Genomic DNA, 13,321 nt, shown 5'->3' on the forward strand with positions numbered 1-13,321 from the left:
CCCAAAGGTGTTCAGTGGGGTTGAGGTCAGGGCTCTGTGCAGGACACTCGAGTTCTTCCACTCCAACCTTCTCACACCATGTCTTCATGGAGCTCACTTTGTGCACAGGGGCATTGTCATGCTGGAACAGGTTTGGGCCTCCTAGTTCCAGTGAAGGGAAGTTGTAATGCTACAGCATACAAAGACATTCTAGACAATTGTGTGCTTTAAATTTTGTGGAAAAAAAAGTTTGGGGAGAACCACATATGGGTGTGATTCAGCCTCCTATGAATTGAAATACTGTAAACTATTAAGTAAACAAAAACAACAAGCCTTTGATATTTGATGACAAATCCTCAATGACACTTTAGAGAATTGTAATGGAACTTTTACTTTCATACAAAATACATAAATATAGCATCTGCAGGTGGGTCCAGCGGCAGAAAATATTTGTACAGGTACATTTTATGCACACACACACAAAAAAGACAGTGATGTTGAAAAAGTAAGCTGACATTCGTAAATATCAATTCGCCTCTCCCAATCCCTCTGAAACATGATTAAATACAGTTAACTGTTTAGCCTTGGTTCAATGCATTTCCCTGTCCAAATGGAACATAACATTCAACTCTTAAAGAATTCAAGTGGTCCATAAAAAGGACCATTACTGCTAAGGCATGATATTCTACCAATTACTGCCATTATGTACCCTTATTACATATACTCCTCTATTTTTTTTTCCTGAAATAGTATGCATGTAGGGTAGCTCAAGGGCATCAAGCAGCAAGAAACAAAAATACTAGTCCTGATAAGCCACAGAAACATTTCTCCAAAAACCAACCCAAATTACCTGTAATGTCTATAATTTCAGCAATGCCACTCACTATACCTATAGTGAATCCTAAAGCAGCAGATGATAAAGACAGCACATTCATACAAAATAACACGTAGTGGGCTGTCTATGGCACCAGCTATTTCTGAAGAATATATATATTTTTTTGTGAGACAAAGCGCAGCTTGTGCTTTAAGTGACAAAATCTAAGCCATAAACAAACTGCCTAGTTTTGCACAATACAATAGGAAATGCATTATTCAAATCACTGACATATAAAGAGCTCAAACCAAAATAAATGTGAAGGTGTGAAAGTGTGCAAATTCATTTTGGTATCTACATTGTTAAAAACATCAAATTCAAAGAACCTATTTGACACGGTTGAGCTGAATTAGCCAAGGTTAGCAAACAAACTGGTTGCAACTTAATTCAGCATTCATTCAAGCTGATTAAAGTTATTCTTAGTTCAATTCTTCAACACCATAAATAGAACGTAAACCCAGTGACCCTGCTTTGTAGTATTTATTGCGCAGATGTTTTTCTTCTTCCATCATCCCTCAAAAATATAGCAACTTCTATCTTAGGAGGTAACACTTACCTAGAATTCTCCTTTAGACCTCACACATAAATAGAAACTTTAAGAACCGTTCAAGTAGGTAAACATCATATTGTATGCGCTTTTCAAAGAATGTGTTACTATAATTGCCGTGCACTAAAAGAAAGAGATGAGTTCTTGTGGGTGCTTTATAGTTGCAGATTATTAGAATAATGCTCTATTGTACATAACAGCTGTGTTTTGTGTGAATATTTTATGCGGGCACTGTCCTGAAGGCGCTCCAGGCATGGAAACAGCGAGTAAAGCAATGAGGTTCGTTGCCTTTGCGCACCAGGCGCAGCTTCCTCGGGTGCTCTGCATCCTTGGACCTCATGTGCTGAATATAGACCTGAAGTAAACATGAGACAGTGAAGAAAAATAAGCAGGATAATTAGTGATTGTAGTTGTAATGTAACATCCATTAGCAGGACAAGCTTATTAAAGTTATGCAAAAAGTAGATCATAAACTGAGAGGCAGTCTTACCTGACAAGCTTTTAGACTCAGTTTGATCTCCACCTGGCTTGTCTGAGTGCCCACCCACATGTACACCTGTAAAACACACACACACACACACACACACACACACACACACACACACACACACACACACACGAGCCATCAAGCACAACTTCCACTGGGGCTTTGTCCAAAGGTTTACTCAAATAAACATTTAAGTAAGCATTTACTTCTTTTCCATTGTCCAGGAGCATGATGTCATCATCAGCCAAATCATCTTGACAAAAGTCAGAGCATTTCTCTGATATTGAAAAGTAGCCTTTCTCATTGGAGCACCTGCAGTGAAATGACATAGATGAATTAACATTGAGAACAGAGATCATCAAACAAGCAATACTTAAAATGTTTGAAACAAAATGCATTTAAATTTCTAACCTAAAAAGTCTGGCGTATTTCATGTATTCTGCGTCTTCGTCGTATGGTTTCTGTGAGCCAATGCCGACCCAGAAGAAGTTTTCTGGTTCTTCTCCCTCATTTATTACCTGTAACAAGCAATAAACTTCTTGTTGTATAATCAACTCAAAACACTGTTCTCAAAAGCCAATACTAACAAACAGTCCTAACATGTACCTGCTTGCTGTAGGTATCATCAAACATGGAGTTCATGATATCCTCTGCCAGCTTAGCCTCGTCTGGGTCTGCTGCTCTGCCAACCCATGTATACACAATACCCTGGTTGTCTGTACTCTCAAATGGCACCTGGGGGAAAGGGGACATCCACAACAGTTGGTGTCACAAACAGGTTTTAAAAAGCAGCACTGGCATTACAATTTCTAGAACATGAAATGAAAGAAATGAGTCAGTGAAATTCTGTCCGTGGATAACAGACAAAGCCACGCAAAGGTTCATGTCTTTTAAATAAAATATTCTTTTGATCGAGGCTCCAAAGAACCCATATGGAGCGCACATTAAATGTTAATTTAAATTATTAATACAAACTATTAATAGTCTCTATTTACTACAAAGTCTTACTAATAAACATGAGCACTGGAAACTAACATATACATTATATGGCCAAACGTATGTGGACACCTGACCGTCTCACCCATATGTGGTTCTTCCCCAAACTGTTGCCTCAAAGGTGGAAGCACACAATTGTATAGAATGTCTTTGTATGCTTTAGCATTACAGTTTCCCTTCACTGGAACTAAGAGGCTCAAACCTGTTCCAGCATGACAATGCCCCTGTGCACAGTGCGAGCTCCATGAAGACTGAACGACCCGTCAACACTTTTTGCATACAGTCAACCAATTTCAATTTCTTCCACTCACATCCAGCAGGGCTTTTCTAGTAGCACGATTACATGATACTGTCAAATTTGCACACATCAACAGTGTCTAAGTTCTGAGGATTTTTAGAACTAAGAGACCACGGTCTCACCTTCTTGTCTTCTACTGGCTCACAAGAGCGAGGCTGGTAAATTAACAGGTAAATGTTTACCCAAATAAAGTCGATGTGATCTATCTGAGCCACCTAAACAGCCGACTCTTCCAACTCCATCTGACTCATATGTTTATAAACAAAGGGTACTAACGAAAGACTTCCTGCATCTTTTCCCCTTCAGTGAACTGCTTCTTCCACTGGGGGAATATTAATCAGGTTTCATGTGACTGCTGCTTAAGCTGAGCAAGTGGAAATGGGTAGCTTTCAGGTGGCCCTTGTATCGCTGTTGCACCCGGTTTATATATAAAAAAATAAATAAATAAATAAATAAATAAAAATCATAAAACTGGATATGTTGGCACCTTTGCATTTAGCTCCAGAACATTACCTTCAGTATGAAGCAGAACTCAGAGTTAAGGTTACTGGAGTCAGTCGTAATCTGGATAGTTCTACGGAAGAGTATAAATCAGCATGTTAGTCCTTTAACATTAAATCAATATTAAAACATTATTTGACATTTTGATGTGTTTTGCATAGAATGATAACCTGGTGCAGAGTGCACTGCCATTTGTCCTGATATGGTACAGACTGGGCTGCACATTGTCCACCTTAAGCTTTCTCTTCCCTTTGTGGATAATGAACTTCCTCTTGAAGTGTGACAAGAACTTGAGGTTCTCCTGCTGCTGGGTCATCCTCACAACCTGGAGGGTGTACACCGTGAAAACTATAGCTTTCCGGACCACTTTTTATAAAAGACCTTTTTATCCAACAGAATTGAACAAATTGCATTACTGACAACTAAGAAACTGTACCTCCAGTTTGCCAGGGAAAAGGCTCTCAAACTTCTTCTGCAAGCTGAATGTGAACGTAAGCCAGCCCATATTTGAAGCCTCACGACCTTGCCAGAAGTAAACCACACACTGGAAGTCCTCTTCAGGTTGTTTGTCCTCATCATCTCCTTCTCCTTCTTCACCTTTCTCTTTTTCTTTTTCTTTATCCTCCTCATACTCAACCGGCACCCAGTATCTGCAAAGCAACACACAAACAAATGAAAGTCAATCAGCTTTTTTTAAATTAATGAAAGAAATATCCTACTGCACATTGCTTACATGCAGAATGGACCTACTCGGGAAATACTGCAGAGTCTGTCTTGGATGAAAGCTACCACCATGACTACAGGTCGACATTTTGAATAACTAAATGAATTATTTCATTACAGCTATCATGGAACCTGTCCATATATTCCTAAAAAACATTACATGTGCTTGCAGAGATACAAGTACAATACTAGTACAGTAATTAACACTGATTGTGGCCTCATAACAAACAAATCAGAGGCAATCCTATTTCCACAAGATTAGCCATCCAGGTACCACTTGCCTGCAGAGGAACACATAGCAGTCTTGTGTGTGGAAGTGACCAAACTCCTCCTCTGGCAGCCGGGCAAACTTTTTACCTTCCAAAACAAATCCCTCCATACCATCCAGATCCTCATTCCATTCTTCCATCATTTGTTCAGCCTGTAAAATGACAACAGTGAGCCATTCAACATTATTTTTAATGTTGTTTTTTTTCCCACTTCTTCCTCTTTTTTTTTTTTTTTAAATAAAAATTTATTCAGATGGGAGTTTATCACGTCTATTAAACCAACGTAAACAATTTTTCCTGACAAATAAATCTGCAAATTTTACAAATGATGCTTTTGTTACTAACCCAATCCTTAAATATGATGTGGTGCAATAAGTGTCTAAACAGGTATAAAAACAAAGACAAATTAATTGGAGAAACTATGGACTAGTACACCATAAACGATAAGTTATTCCAGTACCTGATAAAATACAACAAACATATAAACTTAAATTCCCTGAAGTTATTTTGCTGCTTGGTGTTGAGTAGTGATGTGCATCACAAATTTGTATATTACCCCATAAATTGTCTCCTCTGTCTTGTCTTAATTGTCTTAACTGTTTTCATGGTTGCAGTTGTAAATCACAATTTTCTTCCTAGTTTGGTCTTGGCCAATTCCCACCCATTAGCCAGCTATCCCCGATCATAAGACAGGATGAGGGCTAACTGCCATTCATGCTGCGTCACAGGGCTGCGTGACACTCTCTGAAGAAAGCGATATCTGTCCTCTTACGTAAGCTCACAGACGCTCGCAACTGACTAGCTTCGCTCTGACTGACAGGAGAGAGAGAGTATGCCCCTCCCATGCAGAGAGCATGGCCAGTTGTGCTCTCTTGGACTCATGGCCATCAACAGGGCGACAAGTTTTCCTGCTGTGACACTCGGGAGCCCGCAAAACATAATTTTTATCTTGAAAGCACATGCAGTACCCTGTTTATGGCAGACAATTTTATACCAAAGCTTACTTAATGTAATGAACTACATATTACATAGAGACCTCACCTCAGAAAGGGGCATAGGTGGCTGTCTGGGCAGGAAGAGAGCAGTCAGGTCAGCCTTCATCTGGTTCTTTTGCTCAGCATCCTTCTTCACCTTTCCAGACAAGCCAGCATTCTGCTGAACACTCTCTGCATTCCTGGTGTAGTCCACCTTCAACACATCATCCCAGTTCTTGAACCTGGATTTGAAGACCTAGTAAGAAAAACAGAGGCATGGGGGAAAAAAAACCTAATTTTAACCTAATTTCCAGTCAATTGTCATGTCAGAAGGCTAGAAAACACTGAAACATATAGATATTTTAAAGATTTTGTGTGAGAAACACAAATGTTAGCATTGTGCAAGCACAAAGAAATTTAAATAGAAGCTTTGGATAAAGTGTGTGTTTGCATTTCAAAGCATGTCTTACCTGGCACTCGGTACCCTCCAGGTTGCGGATGACCACGGCATGTTTTGGTCGATGGAGCATGCTGCACAGCTCCTGGCCTAATTTCAGAGCAGCTGCTCTTACAAGACGAGGGGACTTGCGTCCAATCCAAATGAACACTTCAGACCAACAATCCAGTATATACACACCTTTAGTGTCTAGAAGACTTTGGAGCTGCAACAGGAGGACATCAGTTATGATTAGTGCATTCAAAGGAAGTCAACGTGTAACTTAAAAAAAAAAAAATCTAAGTTGAGGAATACTTGGTATTTACTATTTCACATACCAGTCTGAGTTCTGGAAGCACATCAAGTTTGAGTTTGTCCTTATGCTCAACTGAAAGCTTGTAGTTGATTTGAGGAAGTTCAAGATATCCCAAACCCAGACCAACCTAGAGCACATAAGATTAGTTTTCACACATTCTCATTTCACTCTGTTATCATCTATCTTGAGGAAAAAAAAAAACAAACAAAAAAAAACAGACAGCTACCTTGTAGAGTTTAGGTCGAACTGGAGAAAAGTCATCTGGAACGTGTTTCTTGATTTCTTCCGGCTGTCCACCAAGAATTTCCCAAAATTCAGGAGGTTCCTGATTATGCATCAATGAAGTGATCTCTGCTTTGCCCTTCCTTTCATTCTTGTTTATCTTCTCTGCAAATAACCTTAAGATGCCAATGACAGTACAAAATGTTACAGTGAATCAGTGGAAAAAAATGCAATTATTCAGCGAGTTAAAAAAAAAAAAAAAAAAAACTCACAACAGACCTGGCTTTTGTAGTGCTGCTAAGGGTGGCATTGGCTCCTCTCCACACATATATTTCAAGGCCAGCATCCAGCAAGAAGACAAACCTTGTAAGAGGGAACAAGGTTTTAACGCTTTTGAGATTACTCAACTTTGTATGTAACTTGGCAGGTTAGAAGTTATCTTGGACTTACCGAGGATCAAGGGAGGCTCCCTTTAGAGGCACAGACTCCATTCTGATGTTCTTCTTCCCATACACACGATAAAGTCTGTCCCAAATAAATAAATAATAATAATAAAAAAACAGAGCAAAACAGATAAATGTGTCTGCAACAGAAGCATACTATGGTGTTTTGTTTTGTTTCAGTTTAATACCTTGTTGGGTATTGTGTATCCTCCACTGTGTAGAATCCACTGGCAGTCCCTCCTTCTATGTAGGAAATTTCGTTGTCAAACACCTAAAGGAATAAAGAGATGTTTAAAACAGATATAGCTTGAACCGATGCTACACAATTCATCAGTGTGTGACCTTGATATTTTCTTCTTCACCCACAGGATCCCAGTCCCAACCCACACCTCTAGCTGCTTTTATGATCTTCAACTCAAGACAACACAAAATAAACCTAATTCGTGTGCTCTACTAACCGCAGTAAATTCTTCACTTTCTTCTCCCATTTCCTCTCGGATAGTCCTACACTCAGCACCCAGGAAATTGCGAAGATTAACAGCATGGATAGCAGAGCCTGCTTTCTTATCCAAGGTGGCATCCTGACCAATCCAGTAATAGATATGCCAGTTCAAGGCTCCATTGTCATCTAGAAAAGTCTGAAAATAAGGACCAGAAATATGAAATAAAAGTGGACGAGTAAATTTCTGTTACTCGAAGGCAAATAAGCAAATAGTTTTGAAAATTCAGATACATGAAATACAAAAACAAAAAATAAATGTAAATGAATTTTACCTTCAGGATAATGTAACAATCTGCCTCATAGAACTTTCCATGGAAAGCTTCATCCACCTGAACAGGTAAGAAGTTCTCTATCTGCCACACAGTGACTCCAGGAATCTGACCCACATCTTCCATAAAGAACTCAGAATAGTCAAGTGGAGGCTTCTCGAGGTTCTTATCCCAGCGCTTGGACTTCAGGTCAGAGTATTTCATATCACCGTTCTCCTGATTAAATAAAAGATATAATATGATGCAATTATGGCTCTTGTGTAGTACAGTATCTACACTGTTTTTTTTTTTTTTTGGGGAAGTATTACAGTACAAGCATGTTTATGTCACAGGCCACCAAATCAAACTGCACTTGGATATTGTCTCACCTGAATAGATTTGTTCTTCTCCTGGGCTACATCGGACATGCCTTTCAGCACCTGTTTAGCTTGGTCGTCCTGCGTGGAGTCTTTCCGTCGCCTTAACCTCATTTTTCTGGCCATCGGATCTCTTGGACTATTTCCTATTCAAGTAACATATATAAAAATGCACTGTAACACAGACAAATGCTTATATGGCTTTGTTCCAGCAGTACTGGAATCATGCCATCTTATGTGTTTATATTCAAGAGTGAGACTGAAACATAAAATACAGAAGCATTACATGAACATCATTCCTGTAACTGGCTATGTGAATCTCACTAGAACAAATCAAAACAACAGGTGGTTTACTGCACCTCCACCTGCTGCAGCCACGGTAGCTGGCGATGCACCAGCCAATCGCAACTGGTTCTGCAAAGAGAAGTCTATGTTGTACCATTCGGCTCCCCTGTCCACTGGTTTGGGTGGCATAACCAGGTTTGGATTTTCACGAACATCCAAAACCTATATTAAAATATTAACGTGAGTACTGAGTGAAATTTAATTTATTTAGCTGTGTCATTTTTTAAAATATTTTTTAAACCTTACATCTAAATCAGTGAGGAAATGGATAGCCTCTGGTAACGTCACAAGCCTGTTCTTGTTCAAAACCAACTTCTTTAGTTTTGAGCACCTGAAATACACACAGATGAACAAAACAATTATTAATAGTTTAACATAATTTGTAATTACAAATCACCAGTGAAGTACAGTGCAGAGGTGTACATGGGCACTGGGATCCTGCTGACACAAGGATCAAAGGAATAAGAGATTTTTACTCCAATGAAGGCAACTCTTAGGGCAAAGAAAAGCCATGTTAATTAACATGGGAGCTTATTGGACAAGACACATTTATCATGTCTGATGTAAATTGGGCTTTATCCATTCATTATGCATAGAAGCATATTAGGTTGTTTAAATTACTGTTTACACATTGAGAAATAGAATCAGTTAATTAGAAAATAACACAAACAAAAGTAACTTTGGCAGCAAGAGGGATTGGTAAAATTCCTGTATGAGTGGTCAGGAGTGGGAATTTAAAGGGGAAAAAAGTCCCACGAACCCCTCTTTTTATTATTGTATTAGTTATTGTATTAGTACAATGACTTCCTACCTGCAAAGCCCCTCTGGAATAAGCTCCAGATTATTATTGGCTGCCATGAACTCCACCAGGCTGGACAGCTTCCCAACACCTGATGGCACTCCATCAAAATCAAGCTTGTTTGAGTTCAAATACAGCTTCTTCAGTTTGGATAACTTGCAAATTGCAGACTGCAAAAGATCAGATTGACCAATCAGTGAGGATTAATGATTAGAATACTCATCTCCAAAATACGACACAAATGACTGTTTGCACCCTGAAGGCGTTACTTTATTTCCAGAAGGCCAGTGTGGCTAGAAAACATCCACTTCAACAATTTCAATTTTTAAATCATTTGGTCCTGGTCTTAAATGACTAGCCTTGTAAACTTGGATTAGATGTAGATTTTGCTTGGCTGGAAAGAAAATAAGATGAGAGATCTGCAGGTTGCTTTGCCCCACATCATTATGTTCCCACCCTCTCCCTGAATTGTGGTAAATTGTAGCTATGGATGCCAGACAGACAGTTAACTAGACATATCCAGTTTGAGGAAAAAGACAACAGCATGAAAGTACTTACAGGCAATGATGTGAGCTGGTTCCTGGACAGGTTCAGAGTCTCTAGCTGGGTCCACTGATCTATACACAGTGACAGCTCGGAGATCTGATTACTACTCAGATTAAGGCGTTTTAAACTGGCCAAGGAGTATAGGCATTCCGGCATCCGAGTCAGATCGTTGCAGGACAGATCCACATCTGTGAATAAAATTATCATTAACTGACAAACAAATCCTCACACCTAAAATCCTGTTTATCTTCTTTCACACAGTGTTAGTTACACTGGCTTTACTTTTATTACCTGCTAAATGAGTGAGGCCTTCAAGACTTGTTGGCATGTTACTTTGAGTGCGCTGAGTGTTTCTTAAATGGAGGGTCTGAAGGGCTACCATTGCTGGAAGTTGCCTGTTAAAACATCAAACACACCCAACATAACATTCGCAGGAACCTTATCAGTGAATGAGGTCATCACTGAGTCACACACTGCATATACTCTAATTGACATTTCCAGAAAGTAAACTGCAACACAGCCTCACCTTAACTGTGCGTGCATAAGGGGATTATTGTTGAGAATGAGCGTCTGAAGATGAACCAGACGCCTCATCTGAGGGGGAAGGCTGTCCAACTTATTGTCACTCAGATCCAGGTACAGCAGATCAGTTAGGTTAATGAACAGCTGATTTGGTATGTTATCAATGCTGAAAAAGCAAGATTAAGGAAATAAGGCAACAACAACAACAACAACTGTAAAATAATTAACAGAATGTCACACTCGCTACAAACACATCTATACACAGTTCTACCTGTTATGGCTGAGGTTAAGAACCAACATATTTCTCGAATTCTCCAGATCCCTTGGGATTTCAGTCAGCTGGTTGAAGCTCAGGTCCTGCAAAAATGATGGAGGATATGAATCTCTGTGAGCTCATGTTTAGAAAAAATAAATTAAAAATTCAAGTTGGAATAAAATGGGACGTGAGATGATGATGAGTGAGATCATCCAGGCAAGAAAGATCTTATGAAAGACATGGAAGATGATGGATAAGCCTGCTCTGTCTTAATCATCAAAAGAAAAGAAGAAGGAAAAAAAAAAAAAAAAAAAAAAAAAAAAAAAATACAACTTGACATACCAGAACTGAGAGGTCATCCAAATTAAAAATATCATCTGGAACTCCGGAGTTCTTGAGGTTGTTTGCCCTGGCCACAACCGCCTAAACATAGAATTAAAACATATACATGTGACAAATTAAAATGGTCGCAGGTGCAGTCATAAGATTTGTTCTGTAAATGAAAAATAATACAGTTTATATTATTATACTCTGATTTACCCTTAGGTTCGGAAGGCTCGAGAGCTCTCCATGTAGCGTTGTAAGACTGTTGTGGCTCACTGACAAATGCTCCTGATTTTAAAATATTGGAGAAGAAACAAACATTTCATTGATATGTGCATGTAAGGGTTCGATACTCTAAATCAGGGGTATGCAGTTACATAAAATTCCTTACACAGATCTGGAATAGCAACTATCCTGACTAAATGGTGACAGCACTGATTTTTTAATGTTTAACTACTTACGGTTAATTCATGGATATAAATATATAAAAAGACAATACATAGTGCTTATGTTTTTGTCTCGTAGTGGTGCTTCACAGTAACACTTCTGATTAGTGGCATGGACTCTGAACAGATGAGTTGTCTGTTTTGAATTTTCCATCTGTCTTTAAACATTCTGTTTTTGTTATCTGTTCACTAATCAGTCCAGACAAGGCAAGATTTGGAGAGAAGAAGAAAAAAAGGAGAAAAAAAAAAAAAAAAAAAAAAAAAAAAATCTGTGAAAGCTTGCCTACTCTATCTCTATCTATTCAAGTGATTGTAGCTAGTCTCTTGTCTGAAGAGGTGCCTTTAGTTAAATAATTTCCATAAATTCAAGTGATTGGATAAAGGTGCCACAGAAGATACAGAAGCTGAGCTTGTTCATGTTTAGAGTTGTTAAACTTTGACCAGTTTATTTTCATACGTTGATCGGCTCTGCTACAAATAGTTTTCGTACGCTTGGTTTGGTCCGCTGAAATACTTTGCTGCATCCACCAGTCTAGTTACTTTACTTTAGGTTTACTTTAAGTTTATTTTTCTCCAATCTGTTTATTTCAGCACATAAATAATAGACACATGTTTATTATTTTAAGAAGTTGCGTTAACAACTTCACCCTGAAGAACATCAACAAAACAAGTTGCTTGACCAGGATTCACAAACTTTTGCATCTGACTGTATAATGTTACATATAAATACTCACCAGTTTCTGGAGCGAGGAAAGTTCTTCTGGAAGATAACAAAGCCCGGTTCTGTTGAGTTTCAGCCATCGAAGGCTAGTCATGGATTTAACATGTTCAGGAAAGTAGCCTCCCTGTAGAAATATGACAAAACATACAAACATCAGATACAGCTACTACTGATCAGGCCAAATGTACAGTTTATAATTTACACTACACTGTTTATTTACAGTTTCACAGTTTCTACTAAATGAGATGCCATTTCTAAACACAGAAAATAACCTGTTAGCTTTTAGTACAGTAACTTCATGATATTTTATACACAGGAAAGGCAAAACCTCAACAAGTCATTACAAGAGAAATTACCGTAATGAATATAAGAGCACTCAGCTAGCAAGCTTTTCACTTGTCAAGAATAATAACAACCTTTTATTGACTATATATTGACTATACTATAGTCTGAATAATGTCTAAAATAAAAATATTTAACGGGTGTGCCTCATGTTATAAATGAAACAGCTGAGTTAGCTTCCTTGCTAACTATCTTAGCTTCCTAGCTAGCTAACGTCAGCTACGCAACTTCACAACAAAATGTAATTTTAAACTAAACACAGGGTTGTACACTAATTAAACAATACCCAAAGGAAGCTGTTAACATCCCCGAATAACAGTCTAGGGTTAATGGCTATTTTTATTGCCAGTAATTCACATTACATAGAACAAACTGTCACATAGTGACAAGTTGCTAAGCTTAGCAAGCTAACGCCCAGTGACTTGTTCCTCATACAGTTTATAGCACGAAACACAGCTGTGAGGTTTATTCTGCTCTGAGAGCTAGCTGGTGAAAGTGGATTAAAATGAAGAGTGTGTGTTAAAATGACACTACAGTGAAATAGTTACTTACTTTAAAATCATTTCCACTTAAGTCTACCCCCCTGATAAAGGGGAGAACTCCCGTGGCAGCCATTTCTAATTCAGGATGCAGCAGTCAGTGTGAGTCTATTTCTGGGCAGAGGGTGTGTGTGTGTGTGTGTGTGTGTGTCGCCCCACCCTCACTCTATGAGTTTACTGAAGCTCAGTCCATAGCCTTACTCAACCTTAAAGCAAAAGTCCACCCTGAAACACATTAAATAATGTCATGTAGAAATACACCATCTGGCCAAAAGTAAGTGCACCCCTG

The 13,321-nt window shown here is 38.7% G+C and overlaps 1 protein-coding gene across 1 annotated transcript; it reads right to left on the bottom strand.

Moving 5' to 3' along the window:
• Nucleotides 1–351: 351 nt before the first annotated feature.
• Nucleotides 352–13,199, bottom strand: flii (FLII actin remodeling protein). The gene is made up of 30 exons (XM_026929725.3): nt 13,046–13,199; nt 12,165–12,275; nt 11,201–11,272; nt 11,003–11,083; nt 10,676–10,761; nt 10,409–10,570; nt 10,174–10,277; nt 9,895–10,070; nt 9,349–9,506; nt 8,784–8,868; nt 8,552–8,699; nt 8,205–8,338; nt 7,840–8,052; nt 7,524–7,703; nt 7,254–7,336; nt 7,073–7,147; nt 6,902–6,985; nt 6,627–6,798; nt 6,423–6,527; nt 6,119–6,310; nt 5,716–5,904; nt 4,687–4,826; nt 4,119–4,332; nt 3,853–4,007; nt 3,695–3,755; nt 2,494–2,622; nt 2,299–2,405; nt 2,094–2,199; nt 1,891–1,956; nt 352–1,755 (listed from the first exon to the last, which is right to left on the bottom strand). Exons 1-30 carry the CDS (start codon nt 13,106–13,108, stop codon nt 1,621–1,623), a joined length of 3,786 nt encoding a protein of 1,261 aa, XP_026785526.3. The 5' UTR covers nt 13,109–13,199; the 3' UTR covers nt 352–1,620.
• Between the last annotated feature and the right edge of the window lie 122 nt (nt 13,200–13,321).

Source organism: Pangasianodon hypophthalmus, chromosome 23, assembly GCF_027358585.1.
Source record: "Pangasianodon hypophthalmus isolate fPanHyp1 chromosome 23, fPanHyp1.pri, whole genome shotgun sequence".
Taxonomy (NCBI): Eukaryota; Metazoa; Chordata; class Actinopteri; order Siluriformes; family Pangasiidae; genus Pangasianodon; species Pangasianodon hypophthalmus.